This window comes from Notolepis coatsorum (assembly GCF_963971535.1).
Source record: "Notolepis coatsorum genome assembly, chromosome: 12".
NCBI lineage: Eukaryota > Metazoa > Chordata > Actinopteri > Aulopiformes > Paralepididae > Notolepis > Notolepis coatsorum.
In genome coordinates, this window is record NC_140176.1 from 128,623,507 (window position 1) to 128,637,626 (window position 14,120).

Consider the following 14,120-nt stretch of genomic DNA (forward strand, 5'->3'; position numbering starts at 1 on the left):
GCAGAATGAGCATGGCGGGGAAAGACGTCGTACGGCGGTTTTGGCGACCATAGTGTTAATTGTGTGCGAGAGGTCGATCAGTTAGCCACATTAGCGTGAGCTAGGTTAGCCACTAGCTAACGCGAGCTAGATGGAAATACAAACAATGTAATGTTACTGGTGACAAAGTGATTTACATTGGAATACTCCTTTGCCAACTTGCTGTACTTTTCTTGCAGGTCTGCAGCTGGATTATGAATAGTCCCAACTTTAGCCAAGGTAACGTTAAAGCTAAAACTAGCTTTTCAAATAGCTCCAGCTAATGCTAATAACAGAGCTCCCCGTCACACTGCTCTGTCGGGACGATGGCATTAAGAAAAGTTACAATTATTTTGTCTCGTCTTGTTTTAGTCAATAGCAACATGAATGAAGAGAAATTTTGCCCTGGTTTTTGTAAATTACATTTTTGTGTCCTCAGTTGTGGTCAACGATATTTAATAAACAATTTAGTCTCGTTGTCGTCATGAAAAAAACCTTAGTTGACTTAACATCTTTCGTCATCAATTTAGTCAACAAAATGAACACTGCTTGCCACAAGACTTGCATTCGCGCTCTCCAGCACACAGCCTCCCTGCCTGGCGCGACAACCACAACAGTAGGGTCTATAGTCACAGTCAGACAGTAGGCTCTACAAGTAGGCTCCCTTAAAACGCTAACGCTATTAAAAAAAAATAATAATAATACAGTGGGTGTTAAAATAAGAATATGACTTGGCCTGAAAAAATTATTTCTTTTTGCTTTAATCCCTGAGCCTACATGCCATTACTGCTTTTTATCTATTGACTCATTATAGCTACTTTATTATCTTGAAATTATATAACGGCGAATGGGTGCTATTTGCAGATTTTAGCTCTGCGTTTGATACTGTTCGCCCTCACCTGCTTGTCCAGAAGCTTATGAGTTTGGGGATAAACCCCTCAATAATCAAATGGTTCTATTATCTTCTTACCAACAGGACACAACAAGTCAAGGTGAATGACACACTCTGAGGTCAAATTCTGCAGCACCGGGGTGCCTCAAGGTGCGGTGAGCTCCCCTCTCCTGTTTACACTGGACACCAACGAGTGGAGCAGCAGTCAGCCTCAAGGTGCGGTGAGCTCCCCTCTCCTGTTTACACTGGACACCAACGAGTGGAGCAGCAGTCAGCCTCAAGGTGCGGTGAGCTCCCCTCCTGTTTACACTGGACACCAACGAGTGGAGCAGCAGTCAGCCTCAAGGTGCGGTGAGCTCCCCTCTCCTGTTTACACTGGACACCAACGAGTGGAGCAGCAGTCAGCCTCAAGGTGCGGTGAGCTCCCCTCCTGTTTACACTGGACACCAACGAGTGGAGCAGCAGTCAGCCTCAAGGTGCGGTGAGCTCCCCTCTCCTGTTTACACTGGACACCAACGAGTGGAGCAGCAGTCAGCCTCAAGGTGCGGTGAGCTCCCCTCTCCTGTTTACACTGGACACCAACGAGTGGAGCAGCAGTCAGCCTCAAGGTGCGGTGAGCTCCCCTCTCCTGTTTACACTGGACACCAACGAGTGGAGCAGCAGGCAGCCTAACAATCATGTCCTGAAACTTTCAGACGACACACTTATTCTAATCCTATCGAAGGCTGGCGACTGCTCTCTACTTACTTTAAAGAGATCGACTCCTTTCAGGTCTGGTGTTACTGTGAGAGACATCATCTCATTCTCAATACCACCAGAACCAAAGAGATGATCTATGACCCCAGAGAAGTGAGAGTACATGACCCTGTGGTAATTTGTGACTGTGATATAGAGCAGGTTGCATCATATAAATACCTAGGAATCCACATGGATAATCGACTGAAATGGGATGTACATGTTGATGTTCTGTGTTCCAAACTAGCCCAACGACTGCACTTCCTCCGTAGTCTCAGACTTTTGTGTGAGCTAGGGCTGTCGCGATAACCGCATCACCGCAATCCCGCGGTGTGTCAAGGCTAGAGCTGCCGCGATTACCGCATTACCGCGGTATCGCTGTTACATCACGGCCACCGCAGAGTAGGCTGAATACCGCATCACCGCTGGATAATAATAATAATAATAAAGTACCCTCCTCTCGTTGGGCTTGCGGCTCTGCAGATATACCCTACTCCTCTATCGAGGTTCCAAGCGACCCTATTGGGTACCAGAAAAGTCACGTGAAACATTGCAGACCACTGATTGGTCAGAAGAGAGACGCGTCACACGTTGGGAGCGTCCTGCAGTTTTTTACGTCCTGAATGTCAGCCATTGATCAGAGCTCATCACAATACGGCTAATAACGTTAGCTTTAGCTCCCCGCCGGAGTGGACTACCATCGCTCCTCAGGAGTACTAAACGAGACATAATGATTTTACTGTCTGTAACGAATGTTATAATAAAAGCCCTTCGTTCTATACACTTGTCTGATTGAAAACTTTATTAACAGACCGCAGAATGGGACAACTCAGCACGCTCTGAGCAAAGAAAGGAACTGAGATGGTCCGGTAAATACGCTGATGTTATTGAACGTATAACTATATAATGTTAATGCCATAAAACGAATGCCTTTATTATAAAGTAGTAACTTTATAGTAATAAGAAGAAGAAAGGGTCGGGGGGGGTAACCACCCCTGCCCGCGACACCGAGTGAACGGCGCACGACCATAGGGGAAACTTCGAATCCGTGTTTCACTTTCAATAACTAATGCGTGCTTGCCGAATCCCAAACAATATTATTCATGCTGCAAAGTCATCCTCTAAAGATAGACATTTAGACTAGAGGCAGGCTATATGCAGGCCTGTACAGTGCGACATATATATCGCACGTGCGACACTGACGTCAGTCTGTGCGATGAATGAATTGACTTTAGTAGCACTGGTGCGATGGCCCGTGGCGCAAGCAAAAAAAAGAAAGTGTGACGGTAAATTGAATGGACCACAGCGCCACGCTATCCACTTGGTACTTGTAGTCTCGTGCGATTAAAAACAATGTCCCGTCTCGCGTAGAGTCCATAATCAAACACCAAATCCCATAATCCCTAGCGAACAATATCCCCGCGACTAAATTGCGAGCTCAATGTACACTGACTGGGTGACTTCGACAAGATGAAGCGCTTTTTTAAGGTATTAAATCCAACAAAAGAAGTACAAGATCAAAACCCCAAACGAGCCCGAGAGGGACCACCGTTAATAGAAACGAGACAAAAGGAGAAGATTAACAAGATGTACAGATATAACGCAGAGTGGGAAAATGATTTTCCGTGGATATTTTTTAATGAGGAAGCACAGCTATTATTATTCTGTCACTGGTGCCGGGAGACTCCGGAAAAGATCCGATCAGAGAATCCCTATGTCGCGGGTAACAATATCCTAAAAAGGGATAACATTAATAAACACAATACGTCCCATCGACACGTTCTTGCCCGGGATGCCTTCAACGCTAAATAAACTCCTGAGCGGGCCGGCACCCTCTTGCACTCGCTGACTAAACACGACCAGAGCGGATGATGCTGATCTCCGTGAGGTAAAGTTTAAGATGAATGTGACATATTGCATCGCCAAGGAAGAAATGCTGTTCACTAAATTTAAGCCGCTAATTTTACTCTGTAAAAAGAACTCCATCGTATGGCTACTTAAAATTCCCCTCCGGGATCAATAAAGTATTAATTATCTATCTATCAATCAATCTATCTATCTAATAACGAGACAATATGCAAATAAGGTAATAATAATAATAATAATTAATTTAATTTATAAAGCCCTTTTCATTCATGCAGAGTTCCTTGTACTTAGTTCTGATTAATGCAATAGTGTGTGTGTGTGTGTGGATCTGAAAAAGTGGCCAGCAGACATGATGCTGGAACTGTGACACGTGTGCAGTGCACACACACACACGCACGCACACACACACACACACGAATAATTATAATAATAATAATAATAATAATAATAATAAATTTATTTATTTGGTTCCACAAATATGTACAGGTGTTTGTATGCATTATATCTATTTGTTATGTTGGTTTATAGGTGTTTCTAGGTTGGTTTCTAGCTTTCCCTGTAATCTGAGTCCACACCAGCGCTGCCTGGTCTCGGACTGCTTCATATCGGTTATATGGTTATGTCCTTGTTCTTTTTGTTTTACATTATGGGCAAATAAAGAAAGAATTTGTCTAAAAGCATTTCTTGTTAAAGTTTGGATTTTGTGTGCCCTGTATGCAAGATTCATGTCCCTTGCCAGTCACATACCTATTTAAGTAATGAACTGCACTACTTGTGGTTGTTTTTAGAGATTTTAGAGACGTTTTATACTCGTGCTACAAGATTTTGGCCTGTGCTACAAAACTATCAACCTCTGTAGCACCAGTGCTATGTGCAAAAAAAGTTAACGTACAGCCCTGCTATATGCTATAAAGAGTAGACTACTACTAAAAAAAAAAAAATGCATTCAAACTTTTTTTTTTGTGTGCGTGCGGTAATAACCGCGGCAGTAGGAAATATTTTGCAAATTTGTGCGGTAAGGAAAACATCAATACCGCGGCAGCTCTAGTCAAGGCCACCGCGGGATGCAGAACAGACAACCGTGTCATCCGCGGAAAAATAAAAAAGGGCGTCATCATTTTTAACTGTTCATTTAATGACGAGATTGCCTCGTGCGTCCGTTTTCCAGTAGCATGAGCTAACTTCACGTTCCCATACAGTTTACAACTCGGATGAAATCAGGATTTATTTTCATATCCCGGACTCGAGCCCCCAATGTATACCTTTTCCTGTATTAATCTGAACCGCAGTAGAGTACAGGGGAGCGCCGGTCATGTAACTTGCTTGACTAGCCGGACTTCGGAGTAATTCCCTCTGTAAGGTGGTGACAGTAAGGTGGTGACAGTAAACCAGTAAACAGTTCTCTCAATGACTGGGCATTCATTTCCGTTTGCAGCTCTCTATTCTTATTGACTAACGTTACACGCAGACCGCTGCACTCTCGGGACCACACCAACGCCACAGATAGCCAGCCCATAGCCAACGTCACAGATAGCTAGCCTCTATAGCTAACGCCATAGACACGTCCCCCCTTTTTTTTCTCACTACTCTCACTTCATTAACGTTATTATAGTTATTATGATCTGTAATGTCAACTGGATAACATTAGCTTTGTTTGCAAACATAAGTTAACGTTCGCTATCTATGACGTTAGCCATAGGCCAGCCACCGATGACGCTAGCCATAGGCCAGCCTCCCACAACGCCGGTGCAGTCGACTCCTGAGTGCAGCGGGGACGCCGGAGAGAGGCAGCACCCAGTTTCCCCCAATGATGAGACAAGTTGTGATATTTAATTAGCTATGTATGTGCATTCAAATTCACTAACGTTAAAATAGTGTTATAATAACGTTAAATGTTTGCTCAAATAACGTTAGTTTTAAGTTGGAGAAGGGCATATATCCCACAATGCATCACTCTTAAAGGAACAGGCAACACCCTACTACTTTTATCACACTTCAGAGCGTTGAGGGACAAATGGATAGATTATCAAACATATTTAAAATAGTTTCGGGACTCCTACGACCTTAGAATTTCTCTAATCACGATCGCGGGTAAACTTGCATGTCTTAATAATAAAAATAATATATACAGGTAGGGCTGGGCGATATAACGATAACGATAAATATCGCGATATATTTTAATAATCGATATCGAATATCGAAATTAAAAAAAAATCTTTTTTTTTTTTTTTTTTTTTTTTTTTTTTACCTGCAACAGGGCAGTTTTAAAACCAGAGACAGTGGACAGACTTGTCTTTCTTGCCTGCAACTTAAAGTAATGGCTTTGCTTGTCCAAATGACAATACTGACCAAATTCAGATTTCTTTTTCTCTTGTCCATTTATTTTGTTTGCTTTCTAATTTAAAATACATTTTGAAACCGTCTGTACACAGTAGGCTATGTGTGCTAGCAGAACTAGACTCCAGTCACGAGTCACAGTGCACATGTGCGGTGGTTTGTCCACCAAAAAAGCGCCAAAAGATCGAAAATAAACTAGCAGAGCCAGAACTGTTCAACTCCTCTGGAGCCACAGCCAGCAGAGAAGCCGGTTTACTTTAGCTTTTAAACCAGCTGCAGCCTGAGAACTGGAGTGTGAGGGGATGTAACACTAAAGATGGCGGCAATGACAAAGAATTGCTGCAAAATAAACATACATCTGTTGTTAAAATTTTTTTTTATTTTTTATTTTTTAATTTTTTTTTATACTTATAACAATTCGATTATCGATATCGAGAAATAAAATAAAATTATCATATCGTTATCGCGATATGATTTTTTTCCATATCGCCCAGCCCTATATACAGGTATATAAAAAAAATATAAAATATTTGTTTTGTTTTTTTGAATAGAAGTGCGGTACCACCAATGATGAGACACACAAACCCGCGGTGAGAAAATGTCATACCGCGACAGCCCTAGTGTGAACACAGCGATCATGACCACATTTTATAAAGCTGTCTTAGAAAGCCTGATGAGATGGGGCGTGGTTTAGTACGCTCACAGTACAGTGTAAGTCGAAGATTGAAAGGCTAGTGAAAGCAGTGATGAAGGTGACCGGAAACACCAAGTATCCGTCACTCCAATCTATCTTGGAGAAAGTAGTGGTCAGCCAGCCACAGAATCTTACAGGACCCTTCTCATAATCTTTATCCCGAAATATGAAGTTCTTCCCTCGGGGAGACTGTTCAGAGCAAGTAGATATAACGGCAACCGCTACAAGCTCTCCTTCCTTCCTACATCCATCGCTCTCCTAAATAATAATAGAGGTTGATTTCTTTGTGAGTGGGCTGTTACCTCTTTCTTTCTTGTCCAAGTCTTAATCTTGTAATTTATTTAGGGCAGGGTGCAATATGAAGCTTTTTTTTTAGTCTTTGTCTTTCTTCGTATCCCGCCATTCCTCTCAGGTGCATAACGCAGCCACTTCTGCAGTGCATCTCTGTATATCAAGTAAGTCAACTTGCGGTCAAATTGACGAGCAGCCGCTGGGAAAAAAGAAAAAAAGAATACTTAAAGATAAACAAGAAAGCTGCAGTGGGCACGTTCCATTCCAAAGTGAACAGTGTCCTTTTTAGTGTACTAGATTTTCAGGTGGCCTTAGGTGCATTTTCAACCCCATAGTCATATAATTGATCCACACTAATGCTCGTAAAAAATCTTATTGTGAGCATTACAGAGGACCACTTATATGACGTTAACACTTTGACTGCCAGGGGGCGTCTTTAGACGTCTTTGCTGGCCATGCTAAAGTTGCCGGGGGACGCTGTACGTCGTCTTTATATCAATATTTCAAAAATCTGCGATCGGATTCATAATGTCCCTCCGCTGGCCTGAGATTCACCAGCAGGACCCACTGAGCTCTCTGGCGGTTCAGGAGCGCCATCTGGTGGCCGATCGGCGCAAGCGCTTAACAGGAAGCGCACTAGAGGTTTTGCTAGACGTCCGTATTGCTTCCGGCCACTCGGTACATGTCCCGTGACTCTAGCTCGTCACTCTACATAGCGATCGATTGCCAATAACTCGATAAACAACATGATTTGGACGTATATACCATTATACAAGCTGGAGATGGACCGGGTAATAATATATCCCATAATGATAAAATGTCTACTCGACGATGATCGCCCAACGGCGCGCGGAGACTGGGGTGAGTTTCAGCGTGTAACGTTACCGTCTTCGATAATAACTGATATTATCAACATTTGACCCACATTAGATGATTGGTATAACGCTGCCCACGGAATTATAAACGCCCCCTCGCCCATCCGGTCAACATCAGATGACGTGTAGTAACTTCTAGAAGTACGTCTAGTTGGAATTTTTTATATCGCGCTGATTGCCATCAAACTGTATTTCATCATCAATATAATGCATTTGGGGCTATATATCACGTTCTGGAGAAAGCTGCAGAAAGAGATGAAAACATACTTATACATTAGACCATACTTTACTATGAATATGTGAATGAAAAAGTTTAACGTTGCTACACAATGAACAATACATATAGGAATTTGAATGGGCCCTAATAATGGCAATGTAGCAATAGAATTAAAAAAGTTATAGCCCTGCAAAGAAGGGGACTTTCTCCATAGACAAATGGCGCTGGCAATCTATGGTATATCATTAATTTAACCTTAGGCAACCAAAGTGTTAACACTTTGACTGCCTAAAAACGCTTTACAGCGTCATTGCTGGCCATGCTAAAGTTGCCGGGGGACGCTGTACAGCGTCCTTATATCAATATTTCAAAAATCTGGAATCGGATTCATATTCCCCCTCCGCTGGCCTGAGGTCCACCAGCAGGACCCACTGAGCTCTCTGGCGGTTCAGGAGCGCCATCTGGTGGCCGATCGGCGCAACCGCTTAACAGGAAGCGCAGTAGAGGTTTTGCTGGTCGGCCCTATTACTTCCGGGCACTCGGTATTGGTTCCGGCATTCTAGCTCGTCACTCTACATAGCGATCGATTGCCAATAACTCGATAAACAACATGATTTGGACGTATATACCATTATACAAGCTGGAGATGGACCGGGTAATAATATATCCCATAATGATAAAATTTCTACTCGACGATGATCGCCCAACGGCGCGCGGAGACTGGGGTGAGTTTCAGCGTGTAACGTTACCATCTTCGATACTAACTGCTTTTATCAACATTTGACCCACATTAGATGATTGGTATAACGCTGCCCACGGAATTATAAACGCCCCCTCGCCCATCCGGTCAACATCAGATGACGTGTAGTAACTTCTAGAAGTACGTCTAGTTGGAATTTTTTATATCGCGCTGATTGCCATCAAACTGTATTTCATCATCAATATAATGCATTTGGGGCTATATATCACGTTCTGGAGAAAGTTGCAGAAAGAGATGAAAACATACTTATACATTAGACCATACTTTACTATGAATATGTGAATGAAAAAGTTTAACGTTGCTACACAATGAACAATACATATAGGACTTTGAATGGGCCCTAATAATGGCAATGTAGCAATAGAATTAAAAAAGTTATAGCCCTGCAAAGAAGGGGACTTTCTCCATAGACAAATAGCGCTGGCAATCTATGGTATATCATTAATTTAACCCAAGGCAACCAAAGTGTTAAGGTTGGAAATGGGTGAGGTGTTTCTTTAAGAGTGGTTGCATGTTCCATCAGGCTCGTTCCATGGTGAGAGAAATGCATCCATTCGTATTTACTTGAGATAGAAGTGAAAATACTTAATTAAATTAAATATCCATCAAAATAGCTAAATCCACTGTAGTAAACCTAGTATTTTGAGGTGCAGATTGACTCACCAAACATGCAGTCCTGCATCAGTGTGTCCTTGAAGGCCCTCTTCGGTCCCTTTCCCGCCCAGTTGAAGATGCATGCTAGACTGTTTGTCATGGTAGCGGATAGCAATTGCCGGATCATATTTTCTGAGTTGGTCCCTCCGATTAATGCCAGGCGGGTTGTCTTAACAGATTGGAGAGAAAAAAAAGTTAGTGTGCTAAAGTGTACAGTGTGCTATGTCAAATGGACAGAATATAATGTTTTAAGTACACATTTTAAGACTTTTTTTATTAACTCTAAAGAAAGACCATTACTGTGTCAAAACTAATCGACAAACAATACCATCAAACAAATTAGCTAAATGAATTGTCAAATATTGACTAAGAAATAAATATCATCCCGCATATCATTGCAAGGCTATCACAATATTTCTATGCCAAGCACACATCCAAGCAAAAAACAAAATAAATGCCTCCACTCCTACAATTCAGACATTATAAACACTTAGATTTCAAACAATAAATTTAAGAAAATACAAAAATGTTCACCATCTTTCGATGGACTGTTTCGTCCTTCAGTGCAGCTTCAGCTTCATCAAACTGCTCCTCATTGGTGAGTGGCAGCACGGTGGGGAAGTTCTCTTCTCTCTGTGATTCAGGTCCAGCTCCGTGATCGTTAAAGGTGGATTTAGCCATTTCAGTCTTCAGAAACTGAACGTCATGTGAAATTTGCTTCACCTCCACGAGTAGCTCTGCAAGCATCCTGGTGTTTTTGTTGGCAGCAAGGTCTTGAAGAAAAACAATTGGTTTTACATAAAATTTCAAGGATAGATTCACCATTTCAATCATTTAGAATGACACTAAGCAACTCTGTGATAGCTTAAGTCTTTGCACCCCTAACTTATAGTAACCATTAAGTGCTTAAATATTAAGCCTAAACACCATGACAAATTACATGAAAAAAAACAGTGACAAAGACTGTAAAGTCACAAGGGACATGTTTCTCAATGCATCAGAAAATGATACTTGCCTTGTAAAATTTGACTGGGCTCTCCATGGAATCTTCCCCGCGGCGTTTCAGGAGTTGAAGCTGAAGAAATCAACATGGCATCAGCATTGCACATTAGGTCATTGTGTATGGAGGAGGCGGGGGGTAAAGTGGAATATAGGCATCTTTACCCAGGCGATGTGAGCTGAAGTCAGCTGATCTGAAGCCACGTGCATATTTGGCATCGAAGTCTAATAGAAAGAGAAAGGACACACATCATTGTTTACATTGAACACGAATTATGGAAATTTGCCCAAAAAACAACATTTAAGATGAGAAATGCATACCATTCCTTGCTCGCTCTGATGGCACAGTGTGGTAGGGGCTGGAGTTATACATTGGCATTCCTAGAGAAAGAGCGACAGAATTAACAAAATAAGGTAAGCACCATCAAAGTATCAATGAGCACCATATACAGTAGCAAGTGTACCTAGCTCCATATACCTAGCACATGTCTGGTGGTAAAAAATAAAACATGATTTGAGAATGTGTTAGTTAACTCACATTGATATCCTTGGGGGTGGTGATGATTGCCAGCGAATTCTAAAAAGAAGACAATCAAAATATTCTATGTCAGTCTTTCATAAGTTACAGTATGTCATGGCACAATAGCCAAGGCACAGCAACTATTTAGTGATGGCTAATAAAATAGTCACAAATGTATAAAAAGGCTCTTGTTGACACGGACAAAATACATACCATTCCTTACTTGTCCAGTGTGGTTCCCTCCTGAAATGGATTAAAATAACCGTAATTAGTCACTGTAAAATACAAGTTCTCATATAATATCATGCCAACATTAACAGCTCATTGCAAAATAGTGAGACACTGAATAAGCTACTCATATATGCACTCAACTTTACATTTCCACCCATTTAACTAACATTTCCAGTCAGTAATGTATCCAGTAAGGCAGGACTAGTAATCCAACCGCCACCTATTGAAACAGACTGGAGACACAAGAGTGGCTGAGAGAATCACATAGCTATATCTAGTTTATTAATCTACTTACCATCATTGCAGTGGTCCATTGACTCCAACTGTGCCAAGAAGCTTCCACCAAAGCCTAAAATGAGAGAACACAACACAACAAAACATGAACAATGAATGCTATCAAAAGCACATTTACAATCTGTCCACCCTGACTTAGTAGTAAGTGATTCACTTACCATTATTAATTAGGCTGGTTATTCTCCGAGCAGCTTCCTCCAGAGGCCGAGCAGCTTCCTCCAGAGACTAAAAGAAGGGAACACAAGACATGAATAGTGGACACTGTAACTTTTGAACACATAGCCTGACTGATATGTTTGGATGTATTGACAGAGGAACTAAATGCTTGTAAAGCTCTCATGCAACTACATTTTGTTCTGCCATGTTAGTAAATAATGACATACCACTGCTTGCATTTGATGTTGGCACCGAGGGGTACTGGCTGGATTCTGGCAGCACTGTATTAATAAATAAATGGAATTATACATGGCAATACTTAAAGTAGGTGTAGCAGTTAGTGTCATAACTGACCACCACTATACCTGGAAAATGAACATCAGGTGGCTCGGCATATCTTTGCTTCACACTGCTGTTTTCTGGCTCCTCATCTGACTCCACTGCGTGCATAGGATTTGTCCTAAAAAAAAACATTTAACATTCCCAGGCTCCCAGGATAATTCAATTAATTGAGCAATCCTTGAGACACTGTTCAGGAGCCAGCCCATGGCCCATTTCTGTTTAACCAAAAACTATCACGAGGAATTCAACTGTACCTTGCTCTTTTTTTCTGATGTACATCTGCTTCCTCTTCAGATTCCAAATCAGTGGTTAGACATCCAGTAGTCACGTACTTATCTTCATGGTGCTTGGCCTTTACAAATGAGTCTGTAAAAGAACAAGCAGAAAATACAGCATGACATTAATAAGAAGTATGAGGAACAATTCACATCAGACAACAATAGCGATGCAGTGACTATACTTACCACAAGTAATTAAGAGCCGAATTTTCTCATATGTGGTCCATCCTTTACAGGGCATCATGTTTTCTTTAAGGGCCTTTGAATAATTTGTGTTTTTTGGGGGCCATAACAATGTACCTTCCATTGGATTGAACCAGCTGGCAAGAACTGTTGCAGGTCGGTTGGTGCGCCTGCGCAGTAGAATCAGGAAGCGATAGGGGCGGCGTCCCTCCAAAAGCGCAGACCCCCGACGCTGAAAGATCACGCTGTGCAGGTGAAAAGATCCAACGCTGCTACCTCGAGTACCGGAGGGGACTCGTGCAATGTATGGCTTCCTCCACATTACAGTCGGCTTGTGGGAGGCATGGCCAAACAGCGTTCGAGACAGGGGAGGGTAGAATTGGACGGTACGAAATTGGGATGGGAGAAAAATGGGAGAAAAAGTAGATAAAAAAAATAAAAAATAAGTATCGATATGAACTACACGCCAGGTGGCGGGCAGACCTCTCATTGTTAGTCGCCAAACCTTAAATCTGCCCGCCATTGGCGGTTGGCGGGTACTTATTTTGTTCCCTGAGCTGTCCTGTCAGGCCATTCTGTCTATATATACACCCATGTGTTTTTCAGTTCTTATGAAAATCTTCATGTCAGGATTTTCCTTCTTTTCCAATTTGTTAGCCTAGGAAAAGAGAGCTACCTATGTATAGCTGGTTAAGGACTGGTGGTTCTTGCTTGGCTTTCTGTGTTCCTGATTAATTCCAACTGAAAAGTTAGACCTTTGTTTGTTGGGATGAATGTAAAATGTACTGATATTTCTTTCCTTACTTTCCCCCAAGATTGGTCTGAATATGACCACCCCTCGTAGCCTCTCACACCTTGGTTTGAGAGAACTGTCTTGTCTGTTTGGTGGACTGCATGAAACCGTCACAAGTGGACCAGGAGAAGAGCTGTTTGGACTGCATGGAAACAAGTATGGAAATGTTGACTTTAATCTGTAAACATTATGACTATAAGTGTCGACTTTAACCTCTTAAAGGAACGCTCCAACTGTTTGGGAAATTAGCTTATTTGCCATCTACCCTGGAGTTAGACAAGAAGATGCATACCTTTTTCTTCTCTATGCATGCAGTAGGAGTAGGAAGACGCGCACCGTTAGCCTAGCTTAGCGTCAGTCTAGTCTAGTGACTTGGTTGGAAGTAGGTTCCTCCATTAGCCTAGTTCCCAACGTCTTCCTACTCCTACTGCATGCACAGAGAAGAAAAAGGTATGTATCTTCTTGTCTAACTCCAGGGTAGATGGCAAATAAGCAAATTTCCCAAAATGTTGGAGTGTTCCTTTAAGCCAGACTCTAAATTTGCCTAAAAGGAAGATTGCTCCACTTCTACAAGGTCCATTTGCATGTTCTTGGTATCTAGGGACATCTATGGACCTCAGGGAATTTATTCCCAGTGTCTGTTACTATGCTTGAGTAAATTGTAATGAACCAAATGAGAATATACATTATTTTATAAACATGTTTTTTTTTATCCACTTTTCTCCTTATTTTTCTATTTTTCTCCCATCCCAATTTCGCCTTGCCAATTCTCCCTTCAATTCTCCCCTCCCCTGTCTCGAACGTTGCTAGACTATGCCTCCCACTGGTCGGCTGCAGTGAGGACCAAGCCTTGCATCACGTGTCCCCTCCGGTCGCATCTTTTCACCTGAACAGCGCGATCTCTCAGTGGAGTAATGCGTGGGAGGCTCACGCTGCCCCCGATACTTCCTGATTCTGCTGTACAGGCGCACCAACCGACCTGTAG

At 42.1% G+C, this 14,120-nt stretch overlaps 1 protein-coding gene across 2 annotated transcripts in view; it reads left to right on the forward strand.

Annotated features, from left to right (window-relative positions):
• Positions 1-14,120, forward strand: part of LOC311238071 (uncharacterized protein) — a 48,512-nt gene that overhangs the window by 18,681 nt on the left and 15,711 nt on the right. The window contains exons 1-3 of one of the 2 annotated variants that reach the window (XM_084326043.1): positions 227-258; positions 995-1,518; positions 13,158-13,291. In XM_084326043.1, coding sequence (XP_084182169.1) covers positions 13,237-13,291 — 55 coding nt within the window. In that variant the 5' untranslated portion in view covers positions 227-258; positions 995-1,518; positions 13,158-13,236. Of the gene's footprint in view, positions 1-226; positions 259-994; positions 1,519-13,157; positions 13,292-14,120 lie in introns of those variants that run through there. The other variant, XM_084326042.1, reaches the window with a different exon arrangement.